This window comes from Papaver somniferum, unplaced genomic scaffold (assembly GCF_003573695.1).
Source record: "Papaver somniferum cultivar HN1 unplaced genomic scaffold, ASM357369v1 unplaced-scaffold_148, whole genome shotgun sequence".
Classification (NCBI taxonomy): domain Eukaryota; kingdom Viridiplantae; phylum Streptophyta; class Magnoliopsida; order Ranunculales; family Papaveraceae; genus Papaver; species Papaver somniferum.
Window position 1 is genome coordinate 418,298 of NW_020624154.1, and position 21,947 is coordinate 440,244.

General features: G+C 35.5%; 1 protein-coding gene across 1 annotated transcript; it reads right to left on the reverse strand.

Moving 5' to 3' along the window:
* Positions 1 to 3,029: 3,029 nt before the first annotated feature.
* Positions 3,030 to 7,112, reverse strand: LOC113335444 (fructose-1,6-bisphosphatase, cytosolic). Its single transcript, XM_026581489.1, has 12 exons — positions 6,789 to 7,112; positions 6,243 to 6,290; positions 6,078 to 6,152; positions 5,925 to 5,986; positions 5,767 to 5,833; positions 5,533 to 5,646; positions 5,170 to 5,256; positions 4,989 to 5,059; positions 4,840 to 4,905; positions 4,360 to 4,446; positions 4,155 to 4,230; positions 3,030 to 3,312 (listed from the first exon to the last, which is right to left on the reverse strand). The coding sequence occupies exons 1-12, from the start codon at positions 6,945 to 6,947 to the stop codon at positions 3,199 to 3,201; spliced, it is 1,026 nt and encodes a 341-aa protein (XP_026437274.1). The 5' UTR covers positions 6,948 to 7,112; the 3' UTR covers positions 3,030 to 3,198.
* Positions 7,113 to 21,947: the final 14,835 nt, after the last annotated feature.

Genomic DNA, 21,947 nt, shown 5'->3' on the forward strand with positions numbered 1-21,947 from the left:
TATATTTCAATCAAGGTAATAAAAATCTGTTTACTGATCTTTAATAGTAAATAATATATTAAGAAAACCTCAACAATTAGGATATATTACTCTCTTCAAGAGGTTATAAAGATGCCTAATCGATTCTACATCACAAGAATATCTAAAACTAGTTTATATATAAATCTTGTGGAACTACAAAGTATAAGATGAAGACTACTTTGTAATTTCTATCAATCTTATTCCCTAAAAAATAGTTATTGAATGGTCGTATAACAGAAGACAAACTTTAGAATGAACAAGAAATACGATGAACAAGATAAGATTACAGATACTAAGAACTACCAGGTCAAATATAGAATGACCACGCTTCATGAATCCCATTGTGAATACTTAAAAAATTAATAACCTAATATAGTTTTACAAAAAACATAAGTCTTTAAAGGACTGATTCTAGACGCAACTATGACATAACGTGCCAGTATTGAGATCCTAGGTTACAGAGAGTCCTCTATTTATAATAATGAACAAGGCTAGGTTGCTTACAATCGAAGCAAGTTTGTAAACTAGTTTTCATATTTACGAATTACTTGGATCCTAGGGAAATTAAAACTTCCCCATATGGATTGGTTCTAAATAATATAAACCAGATACGCATGCGTAAGAAGTATGCATCGAGTTACAAAAATGAATGTGCACAAACAAAGTTGTCGTTCTAGAACCGTGCACAATTTTGTCCCATAATATTTAGCCCAATAGGATTGAGAACCATCAAACAATGCTGGAGTTCTGGAACACCCAAAAATATGCAAGTTCGCGAACCCATAAAATCGGCTCCGGTACATTAGATGTTTTAAGTGTCCTGGAATATGTACAAAAGTGCATAGTTCGCGAACAGTTAAATCAATTGTGTGCAAGAGTAAATTTGAAGAAAACAAAATCCAGAAACATATCTAACAGAGCATGATTCGCGAACTCATAAGTCATTTCATGATTTCTTATACACTTTGGAGTTTAGGAACATCAAGTTTTTGCATAATACGTGAACTCATAAATCAGTTCGTGAACAATATTCTTTAAATTGATGTTTTTAGGTTCATATATTCGCTGGACCATGCATAGTTTTTTGAACAATAAATTCTTCTCAACCTCAAAAGTGATAAACCTATGAATATTCATTGCTTGAATTTATATCTAATCAAGTACAACTTGAAATCGAAATTTCTTCTTTGAAATTCATCAACTATACTAAAACAATACGACATTGTCTCAATAGATAAGATGGTAGTTTTAATGATTAAATAGGTTACTATGTCTTCAGATACCTTTGTTGATGAGTCATCGCAGACGTCTTCGTTGTTCTTCAATCTTTAAGGGGTTATTCGGTAAATACTGATACTTAACCACCATGCTCTAATCTTACTCCGAGTTTGACTTCAGTAGATTATGAATCAAGATATAATTTTGAGCAACTAACATTGACATACCAAAACTTGTGAGTTTGACCAAGCGATGCTCTAAACAACAGGGTCTTAAGTCATATGTGAGAGGATCCACTCACACACTATTATTCATACTATCTCACATTTTGGATGCTATTTTTTTTTATACATAAAAACCAAATGATAACGGATTTTAAGCTAATATTTTGAAGTGCATTTCGAAATAACAAACTTCACTATCTATCAATCTTTTAACGATTGACAATTCGTTGATTTTGAATGGTTGATTTTCAAAGTGTTAGATGATGGTGTTATACATCTTAGGATATACTCGTTTTCATATGAGCATAGATTTTCGTAAGAGGAACATACCCACAATATTAGCTTCATTTCCGTTACTATTTAGGTTTTATAGAAAGATAAAAGGCGTCGAAAGTACGAAATAGTGTGAGAATAAAAGTGTGAGTGGATCGTCCTCCATATTTTTTCCTTGACTATCAGCATGAAGATGCTCTTATAAGTTGTTACCTAAGCATATGTAAGGCTTCAACTTAGATCATGGTATAGTACAATTTGCTTTTATTTGGAAATGTTTTATTTCGTTTTTTATAAGAAATTTTGAAAAATGGGTTCAATTTTGTATATCAGGAATCTCATTTAAAAACTGTAATCTTGGCTACATATCTCACACGATTTAGGGATTACAGCCGTATAGCTAATGCATGACCTCAAAAGACGATTAGTCAGCTTTCATGCGTTCCTTGCTGGCTATTGTTGGCCATCAATAATCGGGTATTGATAGCCCAACAATAAACACAACCATGAGAGCTGTGGAATCCCATTCTGTGAATAGATCTACGCAAATTTTGGAAGGCTGTATTGAGGCATACTCAATAATAAGACAAAATAGAGGTACTTGGATGTAAAACCAACAACCCCTTAACCATCATCTTTTAATTATGACAAAAATATCCTTATGTTTATATTTTATTTTATTTTTATTTTATTTTAATTTTTTAATCAAACCCCGAACCTTAGAAAATAAAAAAAAAATTGACTTTTTTTTTTTAAGTCTCTTAATTTTTTCTAGAATTTTTTTTTTTATAAAACCTAATCATAGGTTCGGCTAATAACTTATCAGCCGAACTCCACCTCTTTAATTATCGTTCCTAGGTTCAGATGACTCGAATAATAACGTGTCAGCCGAACTCCACCTCTTTAATTGTCGTTCCTAGGTTCAGATGACTCGAACAGAAAATATGACATCTGAACTTAAATATGGTCGGAGAAGAGAAGCGGAATGGAAAATAATTTAATCTTAAAAAATAAATAAGTAAACCAATTAAGGTTATCCAAGTAATTTAGCATGCTTCAGAAAAAATCTAAGTTACTTAGCTAGCCTTGGTACACCTCTTATCAACCTACATTGGTTAGGGTAATAATCTTGTATGCCTCAAAACAGCCTTCAAATTTTATCCCCAGGTCTATGTTGTGTTCTCTAAATGGAGCTAAGGACAGTTGGAAGCACCTATACACCCATATCTCCATGGTTCCGTTCTACATACTAATCATGAGAATAAAATCGTTAAACGAATTGGCAACAGGAGATCAGTATAGTTAAAAACTAAACCATCATCTCTCATTAATGAAATGTATTTTGTGATTGCACAGAAAGCTTACGAGAAGTTTCATTTTAAGAATAGATGAATAAACTGGCTCAGCTACCGGCAGAAGAAACATGAGGAGTTTTTGAGGTCTTTAGAAGTGACCGGCACATTTACGCCTTCTTTTCTTCAGCGGCATAAAGCACTTTTATTTCTTCAACATCATCATAACTTCCAAGAAATATAGGTGATCGTTCATGTATTTTCTTTGGAACCAAGTCGAGTGCCTGCCACAGTAACCAGTTAAATGATTAATTGACGGTTATTTATCACTCCAGCCAGATACAACAGTGTTAAGATCAAATATGACAGAACATTTTCACCATCAGCCGAACCCATAAACTAAGATTGTTTTTCCGACGAACCTATAAGGTTAAGATGGTATATTTGAAATTTAAACCTTAGTAGTACGCAATTCAGGGTCCAAAGGATCATTTTGCCAAACAAGCTATAAGACAAACAGCCAAACAAACATATAAACAAAAAAGTAGTCCCAGATTAGTCCCTTAAACCTAATATTCCTAATTTCCTACCACAGTACCACATTATGAAACCCCACCACATGTAAATGTGACAAATCTACTGTCTATGAAAAAACAAGAGTGCATCTTCCTGGTACAAGTACTTAGCAATTAGCACCTTTAGCTTGAGCCTAAAATCAATGCTCCCATTTGGTCGTCATCTTTGCCAATATTCTGGACTTCTATAACTTTGAGTACAGTATGTATGTCTATTCGACCAAGTTACTTGGCACATATTGAAGCTAAACCATAGACTCTGTAGAGGTCTGAAAATTAGGAGTGTTGATATGATGTGCTAAATTCGCAAATAATTTTCAAAACTAGGATGTAATTCAAAACCTACTTTTCAATTTCAAATGAATTTCCATTACCAGAATTCGGAATAGTAATCCAAATTTTTAGTTATATATAACCTGACTACTATGGATGATCTTATTAACACCGAAAACAGATATTTCCCCCCAATTTTCATATAGATATAGAGTACTGTAATCAAGAAACTAGTGCAACTCGGACCATAAAATATATGAAGAGCTAGTGGTAGTTACCCTTTCTTTTCCGGTAAAAGCTTGACCTCCTGCTTGTTCCATCAAAAAGGACATTGGGAAAACTTCATAGAGAACACTGTTTCATACACAATAAATAGCCATTATTATTTACCACACTACATGTTTAACAGCAATTTGCTTTTACATAATAAGAAGAAAAGGTAAGAAAAAGAAAAGAGAGAAATCATCCATCAGAATAACATACCGTAGTTTTCCGCTTGGGCTCTTCTTATCTGCAGGATACATAAATATGCCTCCATAAAGTAATGTGCGGTGCACGTCAGCAACCATACTGTAGACACGGATTTATTTTTTATGATGAACTAGTTCGTTATGGGAAAGTAACATTAAATTCAATGATGCTATATTCTGATACAAAATATTTTGACTGCTTCTCATGATAACAAACATAACGAACTCGTTACTACTGCTAACAAATGTGAACTTAAATGTTATGTGGACACAAAGAGGTAAAATAGGTTATGGTAATCAATTTGCAAATTCGAGTCTAGAGTTCTACTAGAAGTGAGTTAGCGTCGATAACCAGCTGTGCATATTTAAATAAACTGAGATTTAAGGCTTTTTTTTGTGCCAGCATGTAGAGAAGTAAGAAGGCTATGTCATTTATATCCGAATTTATTAAGTGAACTGAAGAGGAAAAGGGTAAAGGTTGAGAGACCAATACCTTCCAATGTATCTGAGAGACTTTGGAGATGAACCATCCTGAGGGTATTTGCATCTCTCAACGTACCTGTAAATTGGATACAATATCAGATACCAATTGCCAATCAAAATACTGACCAGTCAGGAATTGCAAATTGGAGATGCATATACTTCGCTGTTGGTGTATCCCAGTTTTTCGCATTTCCTTCGTTTACCGAGTAGATTTTTCCCTTCTTTGGAATCTGTACGCAAGTACGGATGAGATAAATATGTAAATTCACAACAAATGTGTGGCAAGCATAAATCTTTCAACGTAAGAAATAACAAATAAGTAATGCAACTGCATACAGACCTTAATGTCTGGATGAGTCATAATGAACTCCCCAAGGGATGGATCAAGAGTGAAACCGTTGACACCACTTCCAGTGCTCAACACAAACTGCAAGATCATTGCTTCAACAGTTCAGACTCAACAAAATCATTCTAGTAATCTCAATTAAGCATGTTGAAGTTACTCTCAAGAGAAACATATTGAAACGTACAGCAACATTAAGAAAAAAATGCAAGACAATAAAGAATATAAAGCTAAAAAAATACTTTAAGAAGTTTTGAATCCCTAAAGCGCTATCACTTGAAGGGATAAACAATGAAACAGAAAATTCATAGCTTGACTACAAAATCCAATGCTACAAACACAGGAGATGAGCAATTATACCGTGCAGGAACTCCCGTACATGCAATACCCAGCTGCTAACATATTTTTCCCTGGTTGCAAGACATCTTCTAGATGTGGTTCCTCATTTGCTTTCATCATATAAATACCAAATATCTGAAATGTATAGGAAAAACCTAATTTTAAGGCAGAAAAGGGAAATGCCGAATTTCGATTAAAACGATATTTGAGGGAAAAATACTGAAGGAAAAACATGCTTGAGAAGAAGGGTCTCACAGTTCCAATGGAAACACCACAGTCAATGTTAGAAGAACCATCCAAAGGATCAAAAACCACACAGTATCTGCGCTATTGCAAAGACACGTGTAGTTAGTAAATGTCTAGCACACAGCAATTAACATATCATGTACAAAAGAGAGAGGATCAGCAGTCACCTTCCACGCAACGCTGGATCCACAAAAGTTGCTTCTTCGTCCTCTTCCGATACTAAAATAGACTGTGGATAAGGATGAAATACATTTCTTAATCAATTGCAAATCCATCGAACACCATAGTCAAACCTAACTCAATAGTTCCCCAAGACTTACCGTTCTTCCACTGCTTACGAGAGCCTTAACAAACACATCATTTGAAAGAACATCCAGTTTCTTTTGCTCTTCGCCCTGCGAACAAAGACGAACAAAAAGTGAGTTAGAACTGAATTTGCTGCAAAGAAAATTTAAGAATTAATAACAGACTAAAATCTTTGTTACCTGAACATTGGTCTCCCCAGCAAGTCCGATGAGTTTTGCAAGCCCAGCCTACTCAAGCAAACATCAGATAAGCTTAATACCTCATCAATAAAATTAAAACTCTCTGATTCTCGAACTTGAACACTAACCAGACTAACAATAAGCCTAATAAGATTTTATCTAACTCTACTGGTTTCTAATTCTTGAAACAAAACCAAAGGGAAAACAAGTTTCTTTCATTGCCCAAAACAGCCAGTCAATGAACATGATAACTTTTTCACCTATTATCTCTGTTAAAATCTTAATTTTGTTAATTCCACATTAAATTCAGTAATCAAATGACCATAGATTTCTCTGCTTCAAATAACTGTCCAGTTCAAAACAATGACACTTTTCTTTCTTTCTAATTGACTAATTTTCAATCAAATTCTTCACTAACACCAATCAAATGAAAAAACCCAGACTTTCAACCAGTTAATTCTGCTGACAAAACTATAAATAAAAAATAGAAAGTCATAACTAGAATTTAAAAATTCAAAGACTTGAAATAATGAATAGAAAATTTACTTTGTTAACAGCAGCACAAACGAATTTGCAACCCAGAACAATATGACTAAGCAAGATAGAAAAATCTCCACGTGATTCAGGATGCTTCGATTGTTCATTAAGAACAAACCGAGTAATGGTCATCAAATCAGTCATATGAGCCTCAGCAGCATGATCCATTTTTTCTTCTTCTTCTCTTTCCAATAAACTATTTCTATAATTTCTCTGTAAGAATTGTACGTTTTCTGTGAGATTTTATATTTTGGTTACTTTACGAAGTCAGAGGTTTCCTCTTTTCGAGGAAGTAACAGAATAAGAATCAGAACTGATTCGGATAGAGACTATTATATAATAAAAATAAATGGAAAATGAAATTAATTATTTATTTATTTCAAAGAAAATTGTAGTGTAATGATAATTATTAGTGATGAAATGAGATGGAAAATAGATAGGGTTATCTGATCTGATGTCATTGGAAGTTTCGACTAACACGTGTTGGTAATAGCTTCATCATCTCCTCCTCGTCACTCGTTAGTCATTGCAGATAAACTTGTACTATATTTAGTGTTGCTGATATTAGCGGTTAGAGTTTGTCTCATCTTGCATGCCGTAACAAAGCACACAGAGATAATATTGCATGGCGACATGGCGTTATCTTCTCACCGAAATGGTGTACTGCGATGTTCGGCCAATCGCATACGCTGACTGAAGCCCGACTGATACGCATAAATCTAGCAATTTCTAAAGGCGAGCCCACCCAAAACCCTTACCATGCGGGAAAAACCCACCCCAATATGAGCCCAACGACCTTTGTTTCCCAACTCAACTAGGGGTGAACAAAAACATCCAAACCGGTTGATTCTATCCAATCCAAGCCTCATTTTGGCGGGTGGACACCTGTTCTGTTTCTTGGTGGATTGGACGCCGGTGAATTTTTGAAACCGATCATTTTCACGGATTGGACGCGGGTGGAACATCACCCATCTATTAGACACCCGATCCTAAGGATAATATTATATTAGTATTTCATGTATATAGAGGTTATTATACAAAATTGGTAGATAACATATATAGTTTACTATTGAGATGCATTGAAGTTCCTCAAAGATATTCAAAAAGTATCAATTTTGAATTGATCGGGGCCCTCATGTCAATAAAAATTATAATTTTGGTTGTTGGAAAGACATTATGTTACTCTTGTTATATTAATTACTAATATTTCAGTAACCTAAGTTATATTCCTCATCTTCAACATTTACTTGTTTTCGTTTATATCTTTTTTGAATCCGCAAATTCATCTGCATCCAATTCACTCATCCATTCATCCGCGAGTATCAAATCCGACGGGTAATAGTTTGGACGTGGGTGTAATTTTTTCAAATCCGCCATTTAGACGGATTGGACGCCGGTGATACAAAATCCGCATCCACCTATCTGTTGCTCACACCTAAACTCAACCCTAGCAAAAACCAAAAATAAAATAAAATCCATAGTGACTAGGATGGATATTTCGTATCCCAAAACCAGCAGTTCGACCTGTCAATCCTCCATGACCTAAATAACTCAATTTTCGCCCATGAACTATTTGTGTCAATATATTAATTCGATCCAAAACATGAGATAAGGGGTGTATACCGAAAAATGAATAAGCACCGGTCGAAAACATGGTAGAGGTCTATCTCAACAGTTGGCATAAGCCAAATTGGAGTTCTAGACCAATAACAAGAATCCGAGTTATCTTTATTCCAAGCAACCAAAGAGTAAGCCACATTATTATAATTTTTTGGTGGAAAAGAGAAAAACTAGCAACTTAACTAGAACTGAAAAGGGAAATGTCTTTAAAGATTGCACTCGTTCGTTGATTGTCTTCAAAATTTCCCATGGAGAACTGGGCAATCAGAGCATTCGCGTCACTTTCAACAATAATACGAGTGAGTTGAAGCTCCATAGATTTCTTTAAAATGACCTTGATTTATGCTTCTTCTGCAAAATAGATTTCAAAAGAGATAGCATCACAAAAAGATGGCTTGCCAGCAAAATCTCTCATAATATAGCTTGTACCATTAGCCAAAGAGACTTAATTGAAAACACCACCGATATTGCATTGATCCAACCAGGTGGAGGGGACATCCATGTAGCAGCACAATAACATTAATGAAAAGGGAACGTGATGTAGTAGGGTTCCTAAAAACAATCATAAATTTGGCCCTACCAATAACATATGTGGGATTTTCCCTTTTATTACTGAAAATTAGGTTTTTTTCTACTATTCCTGATGGATTACATTACAACAGCAAGCAAACTTTTTGAATCATCATATAGGGAGGCAATAGCATTAACAAGCCAAAAATGAAAAGACGAGGGTACCCAAATATACCTCAATCTAAAAAATTTCCCCCTATAAGTCCTTTTCCGAAAGTGATTGTCTATGGACTGAGTCGAGACAATACAACTAATCGGTTCACACTTTGTGTGATCGTCTATGGATACAAGATCGAGACAATACAACAACGATGTATGTTTACTTGATAATAGGTTCGTACTTAACCAAACTCTAGGGATTGTATATCAAGTAAAATAGGAATTAACGTTTGTGTGATTTACTTTAAATTATAATAAACACAATTATAATTACGGAAAATAAAAGTAAATGGCACTGCAAGATTTTGTTAACGAGGAAACCGCAAATGCATAAAAACCCTGGGACCTAGTCCAGAATTGAATACTCTCAGAATTAAGCCGCTATACAAAATTAAACCAACTTCGTATAGTTGAGACCAAGCAACTAAACCTATAGTTCACCTAGTTTCCTCAGTATCCCTGCGCCTCCAACTTGTTAATAAGTCACACACTTGGAACAATTCCTTTGGTTCGTATTCTAAACAGTAAAGGAACAACAAATATGTTCGGTAACAACTCTTTTTCAAACAAAGTGATATGAGTCTGACAAAGGCTCTTCCGTTTAACCAATAAACTCCTTTGTCGGGTCCTTAAATCAATCTCTCAACAACCACCGAAGTAATTGCTAGACTATGCAATCAATACTATTAATCACAAAGAAGTGTATTGATGCCGATCTACTCAACTAATCAATCCAATCTATCACAAAGATAAACGGATTATAGTTGGATCCCTTTCCAGCCGAAACAAGTATTGTGTACACCAAAGATTATGAACCCAAAAAGTCTTCTTGTCTTCAAAGATTCTTTAATCTTCAATCAGCACCTGCACACAATCAACTTGAATCTCTTGTGATAAATCACACACAGAACGGAGTCTGTTAACGTTGGATTATGTAGCGCCCCCTAAGCTAGCAGCTGACTAATCCAAGAGATTAACTATAAAATGAGGCACTAACGATCTAAAACATCTACTTAAACATTAAGAAAGAAGCTCTAAGCAAAGATTAACCCGAATCTAAACCCTCTCTGAAATAAATATAAGAACTCCTCTCAAGTGATACATATTTAATAGTGAGTTGATTTAAAAATATAATATAAATACAAAATAACATAGCGGAAGCTAACCAACTAACGAAACCAACTCCTCGAAGCTTTCAACGCCATGCGCACATCTTTATCTGTTTCTGAAACTGAAAGTGGGAATGGGTGAGCACATCATCCCTAAAAGGGGTGCCCAACAGAAATAACAACTAACTTTCAAGTAATCACTAAAATGATTTGGAAACAATGCAGGTTTTGCTAAACCGATAAAACACGGAAAAACAGATAAAGCATATTAAAATAATAAGTTGTACTGAAAATATAAAGTTCTACCAACCATTAAACCAGAACACATTCACAACATAAATAATAGTTGAGCGACGTCTTCCTTAGGAGTAGCAAGGCATGACTGTTGCGGATTCTTCAATGATCATTAAAGCACCCGTGAGGTTTCCGTCCTCAAGTCATAAATGATAAGTACCTTACCAGTACCTTATTCTACGCGCACTCTACATATCAAGTATCTAAAGAGATCTAATGGTAACAACATTATATCCGATCGAAGTGCTTACACAGTGGAGAGCCCACAATCCTCCCACGCGTAAATCCAACAATCATATATAATATTCTCAATATCATTCTCTCTAAACACCAAAACATAATATAATAGCTTTTGAAAGTAATTTAAAAGAACAGTAAAGATCCATGTATGAGACATGCGTTTCCCATACATAAATAGGGAAAATAATATTCGGTGACACGAGTACACACCTAGACTAGTTTATTAGCGGCATCACTTTTCACTCCTATAAGCATAAATATAGATATAACTTTTGGGAAGCCACATCACACACCAATCAAAAGGAAACCTTCTCCCTTTCATGCTAACAATAAGTAAAGATTGTAACCACTTTCCAGTCAATGGAAAGAATCACTTTTTGAAAATAAATAAGTACTCCCAAAACACAGATATTAGTTGTTTCTTAAGATCCAATCCCATCCCAAAATGTAAAAGAAAACTAGTTTGCATTACCCACATATATACATGCATACACTATCATATACTAAAAAAGATATGCATGCATTTCATAAGATATAGATTTGTAAAACAATAATGAATACAAGAGAGTTCGTTATCGATTCCCACCTCTTTTGATGACAAGCCTCGCCTACCTCGAGATCTTCAATCCAATGGTTCATACTTTGAATCGATCGTTGTTAATAAAGATCAATTGTTAATCACACAAAAACTCTAAGAATTAGCCAAAGGCTCATACAAGGCTCATAACACAATCTCATACGATTCTCTAGTTATAGGCTAAGTGAACTATCTAATGGTTCTAAGCCCATTTATGGTTCTACACCTTTTAATTATCTAACTTTAGCACATCTAAGGTTTACTAAATCAATTAGCTTGGTTCCATAGTCTATTAGATATGTCTTAAGTATGTCTTCAACTTTGTAGAAGGAGCCAAAGGCTAGTTCGGACCATAAAGGGGCCAAAACATCACAGTAAGAACACTAGTCCTAAGCCCAAGTCCACTACACAAGCCCATTAACTTAGGGCCCAATCCATCTAAGTCGACTAACGGTCAAAACAGTCAAAGGGTCAACTAACAGTCCACGTCCAGTCCAGGTCAAATGGTCAGAGTCACATGGTCAAGACCAAATCGGTCAACTGAGTCAACTCAGGTCGAGACAGGAAAGTCGGTGGGTCAATACGGTTCAACTGAGTCAAGCAACAACAAATCAGTCAGACAATCTGACTAGGATGACTAATAGGTCTAAGTCTCAAGAAACATAAATTCAAACAATCATATATAATACAAATCTAATAATGTAACTCTAGTAGAAAACATCTTCTTAACTGAACTCACACTAATTCTAACCCTATTACAGAATTTATGTCATCTCCTTCTCTAAACAACAACATTATCTATGTCAAATCGACAATTGTAACTCCATCTAGCCCTTCACCAATGAGCACTAACACTGACAGTTTTATTTCTAAAGCCTTGTTATTCACAACCCACCTCCACCTGCAACAGTTCAGTTGAGACCACACTCAATTCATTTGCATCTCTAACACCTCACAACTGTAACTAAGAAATAACCTTCTTTCACCATCTCAGTCCAATGCCACTAACCACAAACCAACTTCACTCTGCAAAAGTTTCATAGCTTAACCTAATTCATTCATCTAAGGCCTCAATCCCAAGTAACTATGAATGTTGGATATTGTATGTCAAGTCAACTAATGTTGACTTGACATTATTTTGTAAGTGTGTGAAAGACCTGTGTGTCTTGTATTTGTATTAATCATTACCTATTTAAGGTATATGATTATGTCTGTATGAGATAACGTTTTATGTAATAATACTACCAGTTTCTAGATTTCTCATGGTATCATTGGTTCTGATCCAGAGGACCTGATTTTTCTGTTACTGCTATACCATCTTGTAGTTGCAAGAAATCCTACACTACACTCTTCATGTAATTTAATCATTGATCAACTCATTTTAGGTTTATATTCTTAATTTTATTGATTGATCTTTGGATGTTCTTACAAGAAAAGATAAAGAACTCAAAAATGATCTTTGCCCTAAACTTTTTCTCTCTCTTCTTTACTTGATTCTTACTCAAAAAAACCTCCCTTCACTTTACAATTCGAACGACTATTTATAAGGAAATACATAGTGGATGACAGCTAATCTGTCCATTATTTTCGGGTATGGTTTGCGACATTCTCGCAACCTTACAAATGTTAATTTCGCAAACTCTCTAATTTTCGCAGGATTATCATATCTTTCTCGTGATCTTAGCTGACGTCATTTATTTTATCATTTCTGAAATTGTTCTGCGACGCTGTTGTATTGTGTCACTGATAATTTCGCTGAAACATTGTCAGTGCGAGATTCTGATCCTACATCTTGCCTCTTCTCATATCTTCTCTACAAAGTAGAGAATGATGTGAGAAATGCCGCAGCTGTTCATCTTTTCATATTCTACATTTATCACACGTACTCTCTCTTCCATTTATTTCTTGACACGTCTTCTGTAACTGCTGCTTTTCAACCGCTCACGTCTTTTCGTCTTAATGGTGTTTATTTCTTCGAGTAAAAAATCTCCTTTATATACTCTTCTTACCCCCTTTTTCCACTTTTCTTTTTACTTTCTCTTCTATTTTTATTCTCTCGTCTCTGCAACTCTATTATCCTTCTGCAAATTCTGCTGCTGTAATTTTTTCTTCCTTCAATCCTTTTACTTTATATAATTCCCATACTCTATATTCAAACATGGCTCCAAGTGGTCATAGATATGAGAATAATTTACAAGATGTCCAAAAAGATCTTGCTGATAAAGGTTTCACACTCTCCACCATTCCTGGTGAGATGCCAAATCAATTCTTTCTGTCAAGCTTTTCTCTGATCAATATTGTGATGATCAATCAATCATAATATCTCTAGGTCAAATTCTCGCAGGTCTCCCTATTCCTCTTTATAACCCGGATCTTCCTTTATTTTATGAAATTCTCGCTCATTCAAGATTTTCTCGAGCCATCTTCCAACTGAGTGGGGATTGCATCCGTCTGATGCTAGAGTTCGCCAATCGTGGTGCTGGTAGAGGATCTCTGTATTCCAAAGAACTTAGGGATCCTAAATTCGCAAATCTAGAGATAGTTGCTGAGAAGTATACAATGGCGAATTTCTTTGAGAACTATGAACTTATCTCCATGAAGAAAGAGAATACTCGCTAGGGTATTCACTTAAAAAGGAAAGATAACATTGATGAAGCCAAAATTCTTATGCAAGATATTGATTGGCATTCTGGTAAAAACACAACTCCTCGCTAATCCAAAGATGATAAATGGTGTGTTTTTCCTTTAATGCTAAAAGGACCCTACATTGCTGGGTCAAATATTCTTCCTGCGAATCTCGCTGCTTATCAACCTTGGGTTTTCTCTTGTCTTGAGAAGGAGAAAGAGGTATGTTTTTCCCCTTTAACTCATTTTATATTTCTTTATTGATTTTTCTATTCTGTTCGCTAACTCTTGCGACATTCCGCAGATCCAAAAACTGAAAGATAGTTATAAAAGGACTGGGAAATCTAGTACTCTGTTAGCTCTTCGCTCATACACAGTGTAGGATCAGAATCTCACAACAATTATGTCTCAGAGAAATTATCAATGGTATTGCACAATAGCGTCGCAGAACAATTTCAGAAACGACGTCAGAAAGGATCATGAGAAAGGTATGATAGTCTTGCGAAAATAAGAGAGCTTGCGAAGTGAACATTTGTAAGGTTGCGAGAATGTCCCAAATCATATCCGAAAATAAAGGACAGATTAGTTGTCATCCACTATGTATTTCCTTATAAATAGTCATTCGAGTTGCAAAGGTGAAGAGAGATCTTTTTTGAAGTAAGAAACAAGTAAATAGGAGATAGAAAGTTTAGAGCAGAGTTCATTCTTGATTTCTTTATCTTTCTTGTAAGAACATTCAAAAAGTAATCAATAAAATTAAGAGTGTTAACCTAAAAATGAGTTGATCAACAATGAAATCATATGAGGGGTGTAGTGTAGGATTTCCTGCAACTACATAATGGCGCTAGAAACAGGGAATTTGAAGATTATTCTAGAGAAAACTAAAAATTGATATTGAGATTTGTGAAAATTTAAAGTGGTTGATTAAGAATTTTTCATAATTTTTTGCAATATTGTTAGCATTGAAGAAATGGCTAGAAGAAGAAATACATCCGAACAACCGACTACTATTAGAAGAAGCAAAGAATTGCTGGAAGAGAAAGAAGTGAAATGGGAGAATCTACTAGAATGAGAAATAATAGAGAAAATCTAATTCAATCGCCAATTCAACAAACATAGTTCAAGAGAGGAATACAGATTATGACAGAGTGAGCGTACACACTTGGCGATCAAATTCAGCAGAAGAAATAGAAGAAGAGCAACAAAATAGAAATTATAGACAGGAAGAGAGAATCAAGAAGCAGATGAAGGAATAATTCATGGAATGAGGAAATTGGAGCGTTAGAAACATTGAGACGAAGAATACATGAAGAAAGAAGAGCTGAGGCAGAAGAACGTGCGAATTTAACAAGGCAAAATCACGAATTAAGGATGGAGAATATCAATTGCAGAATAGAAGATCGAGAAGTATTACAAAATCATATTCCGATCGACTAGAAGAGAAATGAGGCAAATTCACCCACTCAATGCTGGAAACAATATTCAAGAAGAAATATCAAATCCTAATGAAGAATATCGCGAAAATAGAGAAAGAACTGATGATCGTTACATTCCACAAAATGAAACTTTTGATGATGGGCAAATTGGAGGAAATCAAGAGAACGGGAAAATCAGAGACAAAATAACCAAGATGGCGAAGGAAATCAAGAGGAAGGAAGAAGAATTTTACATGTGAGAGAAACAAAGAAATCAACAGACAATTGAAGAAGAAATTGAAAGACATAATGCTGAACAAGCACGTTTAATCTGCGAACGTGAAAGATTGAGAGCGGAAATGGAAGAACAAGAGCTTCAGGAGACAATTCGCCAGAACAATCATGACAATCGAGAAAGAAGGCGTATACAAAACCGGAATAATGATAATCTCAATGAGGAGTATGATAGAGTAAGAGAATGGCTGAAAGACAGCGAATTGAATTGATAAGAAATGAACAAAATTATGGAGGGGAAAATGAACGACATCATCATTTGCGAATTCAAGATAGGGATGAGGAAGAGAATCGCAGAAGAAGACGAGATGAGGATAATGAAGAAGAGATACAAAATTTCGCAAGAGAAGATAGACGTGAACGCAGAAGAAGAGCAAAATTAAAGAGACCAATGGGCAAGATTCAGGTGTAAATAAACAAATCTTGAAAGAATTAGAAGAAATGAGAGGAATGCTAAATAACAGAGGAGAAGTAGGTAGAAGACAATTGGATGAAGCAATAGAAGAAGCTGCGAAAACTCCATTTACAAGGGAAGTACAATTAGGAGGAATACCACCGAAATGCAATTTGCCCGCATTAACCAGCATTTTCGATGGAACAACTTGTGCAATTCAACACATTAAAGCTTATGTGAGGTGCATGTTACAATGGGAAAATCATGATGCGGTATTGTGCAAATATTTCGCATCCAGCTTAACAGGAGAAGCGTTAAAATGGTTTGAAGGTTTACCAAAGAATACAATAACCTCCTTCAATCATTTGCAGACCACATTCTTGGGAGCATATATAAGTAATAATTCCTCACGACCTGGTATAGAAGATGTGTTTGGATTAAAACAAAGGATTGGCGAAAGTTTGAAACACTTGACTAAAAGATGGAGAACTATGTGTAGCGAAATGGCTGGCCGTGTAGATGAGAGATATCTCATATTATCATTTATCAATGCTATGTTTGCAACAAACCTGTTGTATGTCCAAATTTTCAGAGTCAAGAATACGATTACAATGACTGAATTGCGAGAACTTCAAGAAGAATACATTGCTTTAGAGGAAAACAAAATGAAATGGAATCATATCCAGTTGCGAACACCAGCTCACAAACAGCGAATGCAAGCTTATTACCCAAGCTAATAAACAGTGGCGAATACTTCGCAAGTACAACAAGAAAAGGTGACAAGTAACAATCAGCAGAAATTGGTAGCTATGGGGAGCCGAGATCAAGAAGAGTATGAAAGAGAAAGAAATTTCTACAGTCGTGGAGGAAATAACAAGATTCAAAGACTCGATCAACCGCAAGAAACTTATGGAGGTCAAAGACCAAACTTTAATAGAGGACAAGGAGGTCACAAGTAATATGGGAAGAAATCAAGATGCCACCTCTAAATGCAAGTGTGGAGAAGATATGGGAAGCTATAATTTGATGGAGAATATACCAACACCATGGAACATGGGAACGGAACCACCCCAAATCCAGAAGTCATGAATTTTGTTCTTATCATCATTTTCATGGACATACCACAAACGATTGCAGAAATGTAAAGAGAATTATTTTGAGAATGATAGATCAAGGAAAACTAAACGACTTTCTGGTAGGGCATCCGCAATCTCAACCATTACCACCACCACCAGAACATCACAAAGTGAATACGATGAAAAAGAAAGAAACATTCTTCATAGAAGTTGGTGCAAAAGCAAAAAATCTATTCTGTCACTCTATCGTACATTCATATAAGACAATTGAAGATTTTCATGATAATGTTTTAGTAGAGTGTTCGCAAGAGATAATAATGGAAGAGAATTATGAATATTGCGAAAATTCGCGACTAGAGGAATGGCAGATCATTTCTTTTACCGCAGAAGAAATTCCCGAAGGAGAAGAGGTGCATGACAATCCATTGGTAATAAAATTAGAAATTAATCCAAAACCAAAGAAGATGAGGATGATGAAGCTGAAGATTCATGGGCAATCAATAGAATCTAGTCGATACTGGAAGCTCTGTGAACATCTTATTTTATCATACTTATAAAACCATGGGTGGAAGAGATGATGATCTTATACCTTCAACATATAAGATATATGGTTTTAATGGTACTGCTAACAAGCCTAAAGGGGAGGTTACTATGCAAATTCCATTGAAGGGAATATCTTCTGAAATCTCATTCTGTGTAGTTGATGTAGAATCACCCTACAATGCATTAATTGGCCGACCTTGGCTACATGGGATTCTAGGTGTAGCGTCAACTTTCCATCAATGCATCAAATTTCCTCACCCCAATGGTGTAGGAATCATAAATGGAGATTGGTTGAAGGAAAGAAATGTTATGAAACTGAGATAGAATCTTGCGAAGGAAGAGCAAACAAGAAGGAAAACTGGCGACACAAAATCAAGGATGTACAAAGAAGTGAGAATTTGATGGTGGATACAATCGAAAAGAAAGGAGAAGAGATATTGCAAAATTAATTCTAGTTCAGGATAAAAAGAAGGAACATACCATTACCAAGGAAGCAGTAGCAGAAAATCATAAAGAAGCAGAGGAGGGCAAAAGTAATAAAAACAAGAAATGTATGAATGATTATGTTGTTGTGATAATCTCGCAATAAGTAAAATCCTCAAAATACATTTGATTGAACAACAAAATTGAGATTGCGAAATTCAGATACAACATTATGAATTGCGAGACTCTCGCAGAGATAATGAACTTTACAGACAATAATCAGAGAAGAATGACATAAAAAAAGAGGCAAACCTTTATGGCGTACACCCTAGTTCGCGAATAAAATTTCGCAAGAGGCAAATGTAAGACCTAAAGTACGTCATATTAGGGGGTACCTGTTACATGGCTCAGGGAAAGGCTACACCGCCACCGGAACCTGAGTCATGGAGATTTGGGGTCAATCAAGCCCATCCGGGAGAGGCACCTTGGATTCTTAACTTAAGCATATGACTTATTTTAGGCGACTAAGGTAATAAGGACTCTCCCAAGGAGTGCAGAATCTGATCAAGGCGCCGAGGTACACGGTTGAGTCAAGGGTGCAGGGGGCGTTTGAAGCGTCCTTGTCATTCTTGACAAGTCTTAGATTATACTGCACTCGGCCTGAAGAAAACCCCACTTAGGGTGCAGTCTCGTAACCATAATCCCTATAGGTAAAAGGGATAAGAGGCTACGAAAACAACTGGTTGTTGCTAAGACTAGATGGGAGGAGATAACCTTGTATGGTAGAAGTACGCCTCCTTGAAGGGGAAACCAGGGGGGAGATAAGGGCGGCACCCTCCATTAGGGAGCTGATAAGTGTCTTAAGACGCAAATGTCATGAGGCTTTTTATTCGCAAGGATATCAAGGCTTGTCATATTTGTGCAATAATCCTGAAGAGGCAATAATACAAAAGAAAAGGATAAGACGAGATCAATGGGTTTTCGCATGAAAGTGCGAAGACGTCCTGCGATTTCGTCGCAAGACGGCAATGTCATGGGGCTTTATTTTCGAAAGAATATTTAGGCCTGTCATATTGTCGCAATATTCCTGAAGAGGCCGTAATACAAAAGAAAAAGTTAAGACAAGATCAATGGATTTTTGTATGAAAATACAAGGACGTCGTGTGATTTTGTCGCAATGACAAGAGATGACATAATAAGACCTTTAATTAGGAAGGCAAAATAATACCACACAGGAATGAGATTTTGAAAAGAAACAAAATCCACTTCGCAAAAAGTTACGAAATTATACAATAAGAAAAGTTTTATGACATCTCTCATTTGGATTCAAATAACAGAGACAAGTATGGGAATGCGTGAAATTAGAGAATGTTATTTGTCTCCATATGAGAGATTTACTCAAAAACTCAAAAACTAATAATTATATTGATTAATTGTATTGCAAAGAAGAATTGTTTTCATTTACGCAGGTCAAAATGAAAGAAACAAAAATATACAGAAGGGAGAAATAGGTGTACAAGTATTACAAAGAACCGAAGAAAGAAGTAAAGATTATTTCTTGGTTAATTCTCATTATCTTCACCAGACTTGTTTCCTTCTTCATCTGCGTCAGAATCTTTATCACCATCAGAACTTCCATCACTATCAGATTCTTCATCATCAGCTTCGCTATCAGAGATAATCAAGCTGGGAGTATTCTGTGGGATTTCTTCTAAAAGACAAGGATAGTCAGAATGAGGGATATTATGATCATCACAAACCATTTGAATGGTTTGATTGCGAAACTGCATACCGTCATTCTTAAAATTCTCAACAGTGATTATGATTTGATTCTTCAATCTAGCATACTTGTCGTTGCGATAAGAAAGATTCTTTGCGAGTTCCTTCTTTTCAGCTTCAAGTTCTTCAATCTTTTCACGATATTTATTTTCAGAATCTGCGAACAAAAGGAAACCAATTATTAACTTGATGAAAATTCATAAGAAGCAAAAGATTAGTAAAGAAGAGCAATTAGCAACCTTCTCTGTCAGAAATCATGTCTCTAATCAAGGCTGTATGTTCAGCTTGGAGACTAACATTTACACCTAAATCTTTTCTAGCATCATCTAAAATTTTCGCAGCCCAGACAAATTCATCCTCACTACTTATGAGATGACGAGAACGAATTTGATTTTCCCTTTCGCTGAGTTCAGTATTCTTGCGGTTAGCTTCATCTCGCTCAAGTTGAACTTCAAGAAGAGTCTCTTGGAATTTCGCTAAAGCCTTGGCACCTTGATCAGAGATACAATCTTTATCATCTATGAGACCGCTAATTTTGGTTCTTAATTCATTGGTTTTCTCTTTGGAATCAATAAGGAGACACTTAAATCTGTTGGCTAAGCCTAAACTGGATCTATGATCAATTTCTAAGAGGCAAAATTTCGATCTAAGTTCATCTAGAGAAAGAGATGAAATTCTATCATTTGAAAAACTATTTAAGGAATTGTTAAGACGTTCAAGAAGGGTATCATTATCCAAGGCATTAGGAAATGAGCGAAGAAGGGTGGCTTTATCAGAAAGACCATAGATGTCTGCAAAAAGGATTATTTAAATAAGATAAAACAACAGGATGAATGAATAAAGAGAAAAGAGAAAAGTAACATACCATAAAGTTGATTATTAGCCTGTTGAAGACTAGAAATTTTATTCTTATACGAGGAAGAATCAATTTCTAATTGTCTATTTTTCTCGCGAAGACTTTTAACTTCAGCTTCCAATTCTTCATTCTTTTTGCGAAATTGAAGATTTTTCTTTTCAAGATTTTCGCGTCTTCTCTCCAGATCTGAGGCAACAACAAAAGAAGTTTTTCCAGCCTGCGAAAAGAAATAAAAAATATTAATATAAAAAGAGATTTTGAGTTATAACAATAAAAAAGTAAAAAGATAAAATATACCAGACTATTGAGAGAATGCAAGAAGTCGGGAGTCACGGATCTAGAAACTCCGCGAAGAGAATTATCGCCATCCAGTAAAGGGACATCACAAAGAGTGGCGAGAGATTTGCAGGTATTTGCGAATTGGCTATCTCCCATCCCTTGTAGAGAATCAGAAAAGAGGCCAGAAAGCTTAGCCATAGAAGATTCAGGTGGAGAATCTTCAGGTGCAGCAAGATCATCGTTATCCTCATCATCCTTATCATTTTCAGAACTTTCGTTAGGAAAAGCATTTGAAGGAGAAGGAGAATGAACTTTTCTTTTCTTTGGAGGAGGACCACTTGATTTTTCCTTGCGAAGAGTACCTTTACCTTTATCATCAATCTTTGCAGCATCAACATATTCTTCTACTTCAGCAATAACCTTCACACACAGATAGAAATAAGAAATGGAAGCATGGAAGTAACAGTACTATTTAAAGTCATAATATAAAGTTTCTTACCTCATCTGTGTATGAGCGAAGAGCTAATAGAGTACTAGATTTCCCAGTCCTGTTATAACTATCCTTTAGTTTTTGGATCTGCGAAAGGTCGCAAGAGTTAGCGAACAGAATAGTAAAAATCAATAAAGAAATATAAAATGAGTTAAAGGAGAGAAACATACCTCTTTCTCTTTCTCGGGCCAGCGAGTATTCTCCTTCTTCACGGAGATAAGTTCGTAGTTTTCAAAGAAATTCGCCACTGTATATTTCTCAGCAACTATTTCTAGGTATGCGAATTTTGGATCTCTAAGTTCTGTGGAGTAAAGAGATCCTTTACCAGCACCGCGATTAGCGAACTCTAACATCAGACGGATGCAATCCCCACTTAGTTGGAAAATGGCTCGCGAAATTTCGAATGAGCGAGAATTTCATAAAAC